A 13677-nucleotide genomic window follows, 5' to 3' on the forward strand; every position below is an offset into this window, starting at 1 on the left:
TTCGTATTTAACTAGATGAAATTGTATTACAATAGACTCAGCTAATTGTTTAATAAAAACAGATAGATTACAAAAAGTTTTATTATCAAATTTCACGTTTAAATTCAATCTAGCTAAGTAAGATGAACTTTAAAATTGTCAAGAAAAAAAATATTCTGTGGCATAGAAGGTTAACTTGATGTACTACAGGCAAAAGATAGTTTGCTGTGATAAACGGATAAAATTCGTTTTGCACTAATTTAGTCTGGAAGAAACTCACCTTCAGGTGTGCAGTTTCTGACAGCTTATTAAGTACCACGTGTTAAGTACTACATAATATTAAAACATTAGTTCAAATCTCCATTAAGCACAACACTCATGTATGGAGGCTAACGGAGTCCCCTCATCCTGTTCTTATTTCACTTTCTTTAGTTTTAATTGGGTGCAAAAAAAAAAATGTGAATATATTTTCAGATAGATAAAATGGTAGGAACGATTGTTCTATTTTCTGTAATATTATTTCGTAATTTAGTTTGTGGGATTGACTTTATACTACTTAGTAACAATTAGCTCAGAAAAATGATATTAATAGCTACCATTTAGTAAGCACTTGGTAGTTGGTATCTTACATAACTCATTTAATCATTATCATCGCCACAACACTTTACTGTTGCTGTTATTCCTGTTTTATGGGCAAGCCATCAAGCTAGTAGGTGGTAGAATAGAGTTACAGCGCAGGACAGGAATTTAGAGACTTTATGTTATCTGTATTTAGGCTATACTTAACCCTCGCACTCTGAATATAACAATAATATTAAAATCAACTTAAATTTACATCATGTTTCATCTTTAAACACTTTCATATATTTTATTTTATTTTTATTTTTTTTAAGATTTTATTTATTTATTTGACAGAGAGAGAGACAGCCAAGCCAGCGAGAGAGGGAACACAGGCAGGGGGAGTGGGAGAGGAAGAAGCAGGCTCCCAGCGGAGCAGCCTGATGTGGGGTTCGATCCCAGGACTCTGGGATCACGCCCTGAGCCAAAGGCAGATGCTTAATGACTGAGCCACCCAGGCGCCCCTAAACACTTTCATATATTTTATCTGTGTGCTCTTCAAAACAGTCCTATGAGGTAAGTAGAATATTTCCAGATGGGCAGTTGCAGTTTGGACATATTAGAGGAATTTCACAAAGGTAGTGAGTGAGTGACTGACCTAATCTTCAAATGTAGCTTAAGCCCCAAATACTAATTTGGTCTCAAAAACAGGAGAGAGTGACGACTCAGACTCAGTGTCAGTGGCTTTCACGTTAGTGAAACCCAGGCGGTTCATGTGAGATTGAGGACACCAGAGAGGGCGGGTGGCTCCCCTCACCTCTGTTATTCCTCATGAGTCCACAGTTCAGAGTTACCTGTTATGTGTGGGTGGGGGGAGAGCTCACCAGCGCTCCACTGTCTACCATGTTAGCATATAAGGAACTTCTTGCTGAGTAAGTGTCTCATTTTCATTTCTTATTGTATCACTGGACCTCAGCAGGACCTAACATGCCCTTTTCAAAATCTGAGACAAGACATGCATATTTGTGTAATTGACTACCTCGTTCTTACTCACATACAACTTTAACCTGTTCATAAATATTAGTGCAGAATTATCTTATTATCAATATCATAATTGCCAGAGACATGGCCCATGTTCAACTTCCAGAGTTTCAAGGGCACCGTTCAAGAAAATTGAGTTAGGATTGACCCTAAAGGAATTGAAAAGGCGATCCTTAAAGGAGACTCCTCTGGCTTGAAAACCACATTATGCAAAACCAAGTCTCCTGGTTCCTCACCATGTTCTCATTACCATTTCATTTTTCACAGTATGCAAAACATACATGCACACATACACGGAAGCCCATATTTCTATGTACATAGTCGTTGGGTTCTTTAAAAAAAATAAAATTATTTAATCAAAATAATATGCTGTATTTTCAAAATGTTTGCCTTCAGAAAATCAGCAGGTAATTTACAATACTGTCAAAGTTACCAGTTTCACAGTGAATCCTGGTAAAAAGAAATTCAGAATCACTGGCCAAAGTATATTAAAAATTACTAAACACAGCCCATGTCTGCATATACATAAGTTATGTCACTTGAAAAGTAAGAGTATGTTTGTGTCGGAACCACGTAAATCAGTGTTGTTGGTTTTGGCACTACATAGAACTGCTTGTGAATCATGCATCTGTCCCTTACTGTGAGATATGCAGAAAATCGCTTATCCTCTTTGAGGAGCAGGTAAATTAAAAGTGTGGAACCTGCTTAGCTGAGGGTTTGGCATATAGCATTTGCTCAATGAATATTAGTTCCCAGCCTCCTCTACCATTCACCATCCTCCCTTTATTTTCTCCTTTCTTTGCAAGGCTGCCATTCATTCTCCAAACAATTGTTTTTTTTTCACCAGATTTTGGCACCTATTAAATAATTTAAATCAGAACAAGAACAAAGTAACTTTAAAAGTGTGCAAAATGGAATGTTCTAAAATATTCAATATCACACCTTTCATCTTCTTTATTTAGAGATTCAGAATGAAAAATACAGGCTCGGCCAAATGTGGGGGCCTAAATTTGCCAGCCTTGCACGTGTATTATAAAAAGGAACAGACACGTTATGTGAAAATACATACCCTGTTATGGCGACATAAAACAGTCATCTAATCAGTGTGAAGCTTTGCTCTTCTACTAATGGCATAATTTTAGACATAGTGTGCTAATTATGTAAAACTCTGCAACAATATTTGTCCCCCAAAAAGCAATCTGTTGAAAACAGTAGTGATGGGTGGGGGGCACCTGGGTGGCTCAGTCAGTTAAGTCTCCCTTCGGCTCTGGTCATGATCCCAGGGTCCTGGGATCGAACCCCGCATCTGGCTCCCTGCTCAGTGGGGAGCCTGCTTCTCCCTCTCCTGCTGCTCCCCCTGCTTGTGCTCTCTCTCTCTCTCTGTCAAATAAATAAATCAAATCTTTAAAAACAAAAACTAAAACAGTAAAGGAACTCATTTCCACCTTTCTTTGCTCTTGGTTCTGCTGAACCTTTATCTTCTATTCTGACTACATTTTTCCCCCATGCCTTTCTTCCCAGAGTCCTTAAATTCTCAGAATGAGAGCCTCCTGCCCACATTCAGGCCCCATGGTATCACAATAAGTGTTTTCCAGGTATTAAATAAAAGTGGTTTGTTTGTTTTTTTTAATTTTGTCAGGTGTTCTGATTCCTCCTTCATTACTTTCTAGCATGTAAAAGGAATCGCTGTGTATTTTATTTCCCACTGGTCCAGGCAGTAATAAAGACCCAATAGTCAAGCATAATACTTTTTTATATTTTTTTTACTATGGTTATTGGACCTGGAAACTTTGGGACTTTTGGTATTATATGGAGCTGGAAATATCTTCATGTCCGTTGACTGTGAGAATCGGCCACAGTCCTGCCCCAGTCTTATCCATCCTGATTAGCACTCTTTCCCTGGCTTCCTCCTTCCTGGATAATTGCAGACATCAGTGATGTTGCCTGCATGATTCCTCACTATTCTGAGTGTCTTTGCTAATTCTCTGACAGTCCTTCAAGTCAGACTCCGAAGTGTTCCTGTATCCATGGCTGTGTATGTCTGTCACTGTATATGAGTGATGTATGGAGTTCAGCAGGCTTAGACTATAGTGTGACTTCACATTTTAACAGCTCATAAATAAATAATTAATCACTGAGAACCCAGTTCAACATAGAGGATATACAGGTCAGATTACGCTCATACCTCCCAGCACACAGTAATGTCTAATTCCCTGGATGATGTGATTCTTCGTAGTGTTGGAGCATCTCTTACTCATCCTCAGAGCCCCAGGTAAGAACACTACCTCGGGCAGTGGAGGTGGCCAGTAAATGAAGCTGCAATGACTGAGAATTCTAAGGAGCACCACAACTCTCCTATTTGGCTGATACGGTAAAACTCATAATATGCCCCCCAAGTTCAGGAATAAGGCACATCCTCCACAATGGAAACTTTGAGAGCTATGGCTGTGAACTAGACTAAAGTCATATAATGGAAGTAGGGAGACTTTCTGACAAAACCACACCCCACACCATGACTTACAGCTAGTTTTCCCGTCTTACAGCTTTCATCCTCTCGCCCTGTCTCTGGCTTCCATGCCAGCCACAGGCAGTCATGTGCGTGTGTGTAGTCACTTGCCTTATACTCTAGTTGAGCAGAATTGAATATTCCTGAACACCTCTGTATCCACTACTCACTCCATTTGGCAAAATGCATTCTAGAATCTGCTTCAGTGTTGCTTTTTTTTTTTGTGAGGCTTTCCCTGAACCATCAGACTAAGTTGTCTTTTCTCCTTGTCCCAATTTACCCAGCACTGTCTAGATTTTAAAACTGAAAGTCATCACATCATGTGATGAGCACTGGGTGTTATATGCAACTGATGGATAACTGAACTCTACATCTGAAACTTATGATGTACTATATGCCAGCTAATTGAATTTAAATTTAAGAAAAAAGAGTTTAAAAAACCCAAAAACCTGAAAGTCTCATGCCCTAGGAAATCCCTTAGTCCTCGGAAACTGAGGTGGTTAGTCACCTGACGTGTTTGTCTCCCCAGTGGAAGAATACGCCCATTGTTGAGGGGGTTGTGTCATATTCATGTTTGTGTCCCCAGTGCCTGAAACACTGATAAATCAGTGACCTTCCAAATGAGACCTGAAGGACAAAGCTGTTCAATCCATGTTGGCAGATACCAATGGAAGAGGATGTTATTAGTCTTGTCTCTTAATACAGAAATATCCTGAAATAGTGTAGTCTTTTAGTTTCCCTCTAGGTAAGCTCTATCTTACCTCTAAGTTTATAACTCACTACTTAGGCTCAGTTGAGAAGCCAAAGTTTAGAAATACCTTTGATGATAATAATATTGCACCCAGCAATAACATTTAAGAAAGATATTTTATGGGAATGAGAAGAGATGGATAGAAAACATTTATTTTATTTTATTTTATTTTTTTAATTAGTTTCAGAGGTAGAATTTCGTGATTCATCAGTAGAAAACATTTTTAAGTGCATGCCCAGTGGCTCTGAAATTTTTGAAAATGAGTCTCTGTATCTTGTAGGTCCTGGGGGCTTCATGGCATGATTGGCAGTGCACATTGCTGTTTCTGCCAGGAGTAAAATATCAAGTTATCCGTGTAATTGGTAAATAGTAACGGCTAAGTGATAATACCCCTTATATGTAAAATACGTATGACAGGCCAGTGTCTTAACTAAGTAACTTAGCACTGCTGCTGGAGAAGGGGAGAGGGAGTTCACTTATCTGAAAATATATCCACATTTGGGAAGTTCAGTCTCACAGGGAATAGAGGACAGATTCCTTAGCTGTGAGAGTTGCAGTGCTAATATATGGATACTCTCCTCAGTTGGCTCTAATTCCACCTCCCATCTGGACACTGCATCCCCAGGTCAGACACCCTTTTGTCCAGGAAGAGCAGGAGCAAGTACTATGTGAATAACTGAATCTTCCCACCCACATTCACAAAGCAAACTCACATTACCCTCAGGTACAGGAGGGGATAATGAATGGACATTTATACAAAGAAAATTATCACTTAAGTGTTAGAATTGGGAAGAAATCTTTCAAGAGGTAGGATTCAATTATTCTGTTAAAAAAAATCCTCCATGTAAAATAGATTCAATTCTTCCATTTATCCAAAGCTCATATTTTAAAATAAAGTATATTTAAAACATTTGTCTTTAGACTAGTACTTTTAAAATTTAGCTTTTCAAAGCACTGTAAGACATACTTTCTATTATGTAAGCCCTGTTTTACAATTCTTTTTGTTCCTGTTTTATCTTCCCTCCTAGACTTCATGTTTGATTGATCTTTGCCCCTCCCTGCACCCTCATGCATAGTGCCGAGCAGAGTATTTGATAAACAAATATTTGATGAATCACGATAGCATTTATTGACTACTTACATCCAGGTACTGGTCTGAAGTGATTTCTTCATTTAAATTCATTTAATATGCACAACTCTATGAGGCAGGTATTACTTTTATCCCAACTTTACAGATGAAAAATTCTGAAGCACAAAAAGGGTAATTGATGTCCCCAAGGTCACATACATAGGATGTGGTGGGGCTTGGATGGGAATCCCAGCAACATGACTGTAGTGACCAAGCTCTTGATACACTGCCTTGCCTTCGGAGAAGAAGGTTGGTCCCAGGAGATCCCCACAGGGTTGTTACTCTCTCTTGGTTTCCAGAGCATGAAGTAGTTTTTACCATTTAAAACTTGATAGTAGAGAAAACTTTATGGAGTCTTCTCAAGGCTTGTTTTAAAATGAATAAAGTATACATGGGGTGGGTGCAATGTATGTGTTTGCCAATGCAGCTGCGGTCTAGGGGTCCAGATGTAAGGACGTAGTATGCAGACTTTCCTGACTACCCAGAAGTGTGGGAATCAGAAATGGGGTCACGGAAAACCTAGGGAATTCCAAGCAACCAGGAAATTCTCACTCTGATTCCATACAGGAATTATTCTGGTTTTGTTTGTTTTGTTTTGTTTTGTTTTTGCTTTTTTGTTTTTGTTTGTTTTTGTTTGTTTTTTAATGCTCCAAGTAAAATAGATTTTGGGAGGCCTCCAAAGGAGCTTACATAGAAGGAATAATATAGTGACCCACAACCCCAAATCCCAAGCTGATCTTCCCACACCCAGTGGTAAGTGGATGCCTCCCTAGGGTCCCTCATTTTGTCCCTTACATAGTGCTTTTCTGTATAAGCACATTTCTAGCGTAACACAAGATAACAGCTACTAGTTATCAGCTTCTCAGATCCAAATCTTCCATCACCATAGTGTGCTGACGTTTTCACCTATCACAAGAATGTCTTGGACGTTTCTCTGTTTTGAAGGATTTCATGAGTCTTCACCCAAATTGGTTATATCACATAAGCTGGCCCTAAGCTTCACATAAAGTTCTATCACAAGGTATATTTTATGAGAGAGTTAAACTGGAAACCAGTAAGATCTATCACCTTTCATGTATGCCTGCCTCCCATCCATGCACTTATTCAATAAATATGTCTTGAGCACTGGACGTCTGATGCCATTGAGGAATTAGTGTGGCCACCTTGGCCACCTTGCAAATATTTCACTTGTGGTACAATCTCAACTTGAAAGCTGTTCTCTTCTCTCTCTGTCACATCAAACCAATGATCCATTTCTAAACTGTCAGCAGAAGTCAAGATGGTGGGATAGTAGCCAATGGGTACAAAAGATGTCATTTGTGACTATGTACTAAAACTTCCTCTTTCCTAAAACCCAGGAGGAGCAAGGTGGGGCAGGAAGAGGCTGAGATATGGAGGGAGCACTGGTAGTGGGGGTCAGGCGATGGCGTTGATGACCAACAGACATAACCTGTGCTGTGATGGGCTTGGGATGTACAGCTTTATTCCATCCCCTCATTGAAGGAGGTGGCAGTCAAACAAGACACTGATCTGGGACTACTTTTGGCAGCATATCATCTAATCAGCGGCAAATACATATATTTTCTCCCCTCTGTGCATGTGATGAAACTTCTGATATCAGAAGTCCTCTCTTCTGGAGCCAAAATAGCATTTCCTAATACTCCCCAAGGCCACACACAGAAAAAGAGACTTCCACATTAATCTTACCAGGCAAGAAGCTCCTTTTCACACCTTCTCGGCTTCTAACTCAGGAGGAGATTGCAACCCTCCTTGGATGATGGTGTTATCTAGGAAGCTTTTTTAATGCCCATGCCGCTACCTCATTCTGAGGTTATGGCTCTGTTGATTTAGGGTGGGTCTGAGTCTTTTCTGGTTTTGCTTTTGTTGGTTTGTTTGTTTTTGCTCCTCAGTTCGTTCAGAACTACAAAGCACTGCCACATATGAACTTATTTTAAGTTTCCATTCCATAGTGAAAGGAGGGAGTGAAGTTGCAATGAGTAAACACAAGAGCAAAGAGAGAAGGCAGTGGAATCCCGGCTTTGAACATCCTAATCCCTTTGCCATTCCACCATGGAAGCATCTCACGTCAGTAGTCCTTCCTTTTTGTGAAGGAAACATGGGGTTGTTAGGATATATCCACTGCAGAACATGACTTTTACCCCTTAGCTCATACCACCTAAAGATTAGTAAAATATGACAATGGACTAGATAGAATTAAAGGGTAAGAACTCTTGGTAGCACCCCAGGTTCTGCTTTATATGGAAGCTAGATGAAATAGCTAGCAATTATCTCACAGAGCCTAAACAATGAGAAGTATGATGGCATTTGTCATTCACATGCTTTGTACACATTGTAAGACTTCCAAATACTTGCTAACAGGACTTGAGAAACTATTCATTTTGGAAGCACAAGGCAGATAAGGCTTTCTTATTCAGCTACAATCATATTTCTTTGTGATAGGTCTTTTTAAGCTTGGGAGCATTTTACATTTTAAATGAATGTCTTCATTTGTGATGATGTGAATGTTCTGTACCCATTAGTTTAGGATACTAAAGCTACACCCAGCTTCCACTATTTATGGGGTTCCAAGGCATGCCAGACTAATTCATTGATATTTTCATTCCCTGTGAACTCTAGAAACTCACTGTGGTGGTGAATGAAGTATTTTCAGAATAGTGTCCATAAAGCAGGTGGCTCTAAGTTGACTTTTCTAAGGAAATGATTATGTGCAGATGGCAGTTGGAGGAACCCAACTGTATGTAGAAATGTATTCCAGAATGTTCTTATAATATATATATTCTGAGGATAAAGTTACTCGTGTGATGAACAGTGACCTAGCAGAACAGAAATAAGACATGAAATGAAGAGAGTAGATCCTTCAGTGCACTTCAAAGCTGTTTCTTAGTTGCTCAAAATTACTAACATGTATTAATAAACAAGTCTTAAAACACACACTCATCATTTAGCTATTTAACAAAGAAAAATATCATCTTTCAGTGTGTCCAATGCTTAGCACACAAAGATGAACACACAGAACCTGTATACAGGTGTGCATAATCTATGAGGGAAATAAGCGTGAAAGTCAGTTATTAACATACAGTATGATAAGGTTATGATAGCTTGTGATGAAATTATCATTTAGGATGTTACATACATCAGGGAAAGCTCTCAATCCAAGACTTGGGGAAAAAATATAAGACTCAATAATAGGAATACTATGTCCTCTGAATGAATGTCTTGGGTTTAACTTAAATACTCTCAAGAATATAACCAGTTTCTCTCCTCTTGAATTAGCAGCTTGAAAGCTCAGACCTAATTTGTAACATAATGCTAGCAAACGAGTAGGATCCTGTATGATCAATTTTGTCTATTGATCTTCTACCTAGATTCAACTAATATCACCCCAATTTTGTTTACTTTCTGCTGTTTTTGTTCCTTAAAAGTGCCACAGATCCCTTTAATGATGAGACAGGTTATGAGTAAATAAATAAATAAACGGTGACAAGAGAAGTCTGTTCAAGGTTTTATGAGAGCCAAGGGAAGGAGTGTAACACAGGCTGCCTGTGTTGCTAGGGGAGGCCAGGGAAGGAGTTGTAGCACAGATGGAAAAGCATCATCATGATAATGACCCTGACAGCAGCCTTGTTAATAATAGTAATAAAGAATAGCTAGACCTTGAAGAATAAGCAATAACTAGACCTTACAATTGTGGGGTCCTCCCTACATATCTGTGCTTTGCAAACATTGTTTCTCTGATCTTCACAGCAATCCCAATAAGCAGATATTTATGTCCCCATGTTCCACATGAGAATATCAGTGCTTCTGGAGCTGAGTAATTTGTCCAGGATGCCACCTCACATCCAGGTGTCTTGCTTCAAGCACTGCAGTATTGCCACCCTGAAACTCACATGGAAGGGTAAGGGGATTGACACGGTGTTGTCAATGAGAGTAGCTCCAAGTATGTCCAAGAGGGGCGTGCGGTGATGCAGCCAGAGGGAAAGCTACCGAGATAAGGAAGGGCAAAGTCAGGAATAATATTTCTAATAATAGGTACTAGGAAGATTTCAAAGGATTTTAATAAGAGGGTTACATGAAAGTGGAGAAAAGCCAAGAGAGGCCTCAAACTCTGATCCTTCTGAAATCCAGTGGGGCTGTCAGAGTCTCCCAGGCAAGGAAGCTTTGAAAGATCACATGCCATGCTCACTACACACCACAGATCACGGTGACTCCTTGGTGCACAAGAGCATTACAGTAGTATTTACTTCCAACAGGAAATAATTCTACATAAGACAGATTTACTTTAAACTCCACCCTGGTGACTTCCATTACCAAAGGAGATTGTCATAAAGCACCCTCTTCCTAAATAGCCCCAGAAGCAGTGTTAGAAAAAGGGCCTAGTGCTCTTCAATGCCCCCTATCCCATAAAGCCTCTCCTATGGACTCAAAATGCTGACAGTGACAGTGATGAGAATGCAGTGATGGTGGTGGCAGGTGGCTGCTGCTAGTTACTGAACTGTCTATGTTTGATCCCCTGTGCCAGCATTCACTACTTCCTCGAACCCTCCCAGCTTTCCCAGGACGAAGGGAATAGTATGTCTATATGACAGATGAAGATTTAATCACACAGCTAATCAGGTGGTAGAGCTAGATTTTGAATCCAGGGCCAATATGTCCAGAGCCTGGGTGGCAGGCAGCTACCCTAGCCTGCCTCCCATGAGGAAGTCATTAGATACTGCAGTCATCTTATCATGTTTCTGAAGACCACTTTTCGGTCTTGCTAGGAATTATCTGATTTATAATAATAGAAAATTGCTTGTTGAGACTTTGTTTCTTTTACCTCCTTTTCTTTCTGATATGTACTTTTAGAAGACATAATGAGAGGATTCTGTGTGTGTGTGTGTGTGTGTGTGTGTGTGTGTGTATTTAATATGTGTGCAAATGGGGCGCCTGGGTGGCTCAGTTGGTTAAGTGTCTGCTGTCGGCTCAGGTCATGATCCTAGGGTCCTGGGATCAAGCCCGAGACTAGACTCCCCACTTAGCAGGGAGTCTGTTTCTCTCTCTCCCTTTGCCCCTCCCCTCCCCCTGCTCATGTGCCTGCTCTCTCTCTCTCTCAAATAAGTAAATAAAATCTTTAAAAAAAATGTGTGCACCTGCCAGTGCGAACTCATACATCGAAAAGAGAAGGTGTGTAGATAAGAATTGCATTTTAGAAATAGACACGGTCAGATCCCAGCCTTGCCACTTACTGGGCATGAGATTTAGAGCAAGTCATCGGACTTCCTGTGTGTCAGTCTCATTGCTTTTAAAATAGCAGTGATTCCAATTCAAGACTGTTGCTTCACTACATTGAGAAATGTATCTGCAGTACTTAGCACAGAGTTAAGTACTCAGAATTGTTCATATCTCTTCTAACTCTTTCGTCTTCAGGCTTTCCTACCATAATCCTATTTCCGCCTGTACAAGGAACAAAACCCAATGTGTATGTCAGCCCTCCCTTGGGGGCATTTGTATGCTAGAGAAAGAGCTATGTGTCACTGCCACTAGGCAGTGTTGTTGGTTCCTACCCTCTCCATGGACAAGGAGCTCTAAATTTCATACAAGAATTCATTAAACTATAAGGAGACTATAAGGGATCCTTATACTGTCAGCCCTCACGTTAGCTGATCCACAGCTGCTTCAAGCCACTCTGAGTCTAATATCTGTAGTTTATCATCTCATTATGTCAAACGTGAATACTCTCCTTTTGATTGACGTGAGCATCAACCCCCCTACAGGTATTCTACGACTTCTGTAAATATCCTTGGGAGTCTTTCCTTCTCTGTCCCAGCCCTTCAATCCAGGTCTGTCTGGCTCTAAAAAGTGTGGATGCTGGTTGCTAGTAATCAGTGGATTTAACTTATCTTGTTAGATATGGGGACTTTGCAAAGCTTAGATGATACTCTTTGCAACACCATCCGGTATAAATTTCATTTGCTGACCATTTATTTGAATGCATCAAACTCATCTCAAACTATCACAGGAGACCAGAAAGCAAGTGCACACTCTAGTCCTTTTGGCTGAAGCATGAATAATTTAAATACAATAACATAGGATCGAGGCATTGAGAACGCTGCTCCTGTCACAGAAATGTGCATTGCACGCAGGCCAGCCCCAGCAAAGGCCTGACCTCATGCCTGGTGGGGCACATGACGGATCACATAAGGTGCCCCTTAATCTCCTGCTCTCTGTAGAGCTCTACGTATGTTCTCTTAAATGACTTTGCCCCACTGTTATCCTAATTTGAAATTTTATTCTTCAGCCACATAAATAGAAGAACACAGTTTGAAAACCCCGTCCTGGAAGCAAAAAGGAAGCTACAGCAGCATAACATGCCCCACACAGAACTTGGAACAAAGCCCCTGCAGGCGCCAGCTTTCCGAGGTGAGTACCACGTCCACCCGCAACGCTGCAAAGGGAAAATGATCTACCAAACTGCCTGCTCTTACAGATATGCCTTTAGCTGTGACTATTTCGGATAATCAATTTGCTTTCCCCAAACCCCTCTCTCAGCTTTAGCTGAATGTTTGCTCTGTTCCACAGATTAAGTTAAAGCCTCAGGCGGTACCTTATAGGATTGTGCAGCAGGTGCTAGGTGGAGATTCGTGGGTTTTGGCAGTGGTACTGTAAAGTGCAGATTCATAGAGACTCATAGGTTTGTCCTCCAAAGACCAAGCACAAGAGTAAGGCTTGTTCTCCTTTGTGACAGTAGACGGCTCCTGGTCGACATTACCTAAGCCCACATCTACCCGCCCCCACGCGGTCCCCGAGAGGTCGCGCAGTGTGAATGACTTGTCTTACTATCCGCGTGACTGCGCTGGGAGGCCCTGGCCCTTCGGTACGTCTGTCCGGGGGCTGCTTGCTGCCCTTGACCACACCTTGGAGCCACGTAGCGGGATGAGTTGCTGCACAAACTTTTCATGTCTTGTGGGCTCTTACTCCTAAATGAAAGCACGAATACCACACTCCTCCAGCACAAATGCCACGAATGTAAAGGTCTCACAGTAACTTTTCTCCAATTGTAAATGTTACATTCACAAAGGAAACATAGATGGCAAGGTCACATGCATTTTTCATTTACATTTTAAAGGAAAAAAGTAAACTTAAATATAAAATGGAGAATGATTATATTTTTTTAATGCAGATCTATGTGATGTGTAAATACATGAAGTAAAATCCAATATGATGACTCATTATATCTATTACGTATCACCCAAAATGTAACAGCAGCAAAAGTACCAAAATACTTAGCTAAGTTCCTATGTAGAGTTTGGCTGTACAGTTACACACATCAAATCATAGCCCCAAAAATGTAACAACTAAATGTGTGTTTGCACAAGTATATACTTTATATATACTTCTGTGTGTGTGTGTGTGTGTGTGTGTGTATATATATATATATATACACACACAAGTGTATATATATATGTGTGTGTATATATATATACACACACACTTGACTGAGATAGCATTCAGAGCAGATACTAATTCTGTTTCCTAGCATGACTATTATTTTTAAAGCATTTAATATGCTTAAGAATATGTTTATTACAGATCATAGCTGGAAAAACATGTAACAAACTAGTGGTCAAACCTAAATGAGTGGGTTCACATTATGGTCAGATTATTTGAACGTATGAACATATTGTTACAAGATGTGTTACCTTTACATTCATA

At 40.2% G+C, this 13677-nt stretch overlaps 1 protein-coding gene across 1 annotated transcript in view; it reads left to right on the forward strand.

Moving 5' to 3' along the window:
* The window catches only part of MAGI2 (membrane associated guanylate kinase, WW and PDZ domain containing 2), a gene marked incomplete at its 3' end in the record, with an annotated part of 1258801 nt that overhangs the window by 968460 nt on the left and 276664 nt on the right, over nucleotides 1–13677 (forward strand). Inside the window, 1 exon segment of the mRNA XM_040644569.1 lies at nucleotides 12263–12384. Within this exon segment, the coding sequence (XP_040500503.1) occupies nucleotides 12263–12384 (122 nt within the window).

The sequence above is a fragment of the Ursus maritimus genome, unplaced genomic scaffold (assembly GCF_017311325.1).
Source record: "Ursus maritimus isolate PB19 unplaced genomic scaffold, ASM1731132v1 scaffold_3, whole genome shotgun sequence".
Classification (NCBI taxonomy): Eukaryota; Metazoa; Chordata; class Mammalia; order Carnivora; family Ursidae; genus Ursus; species Ursus maritimus.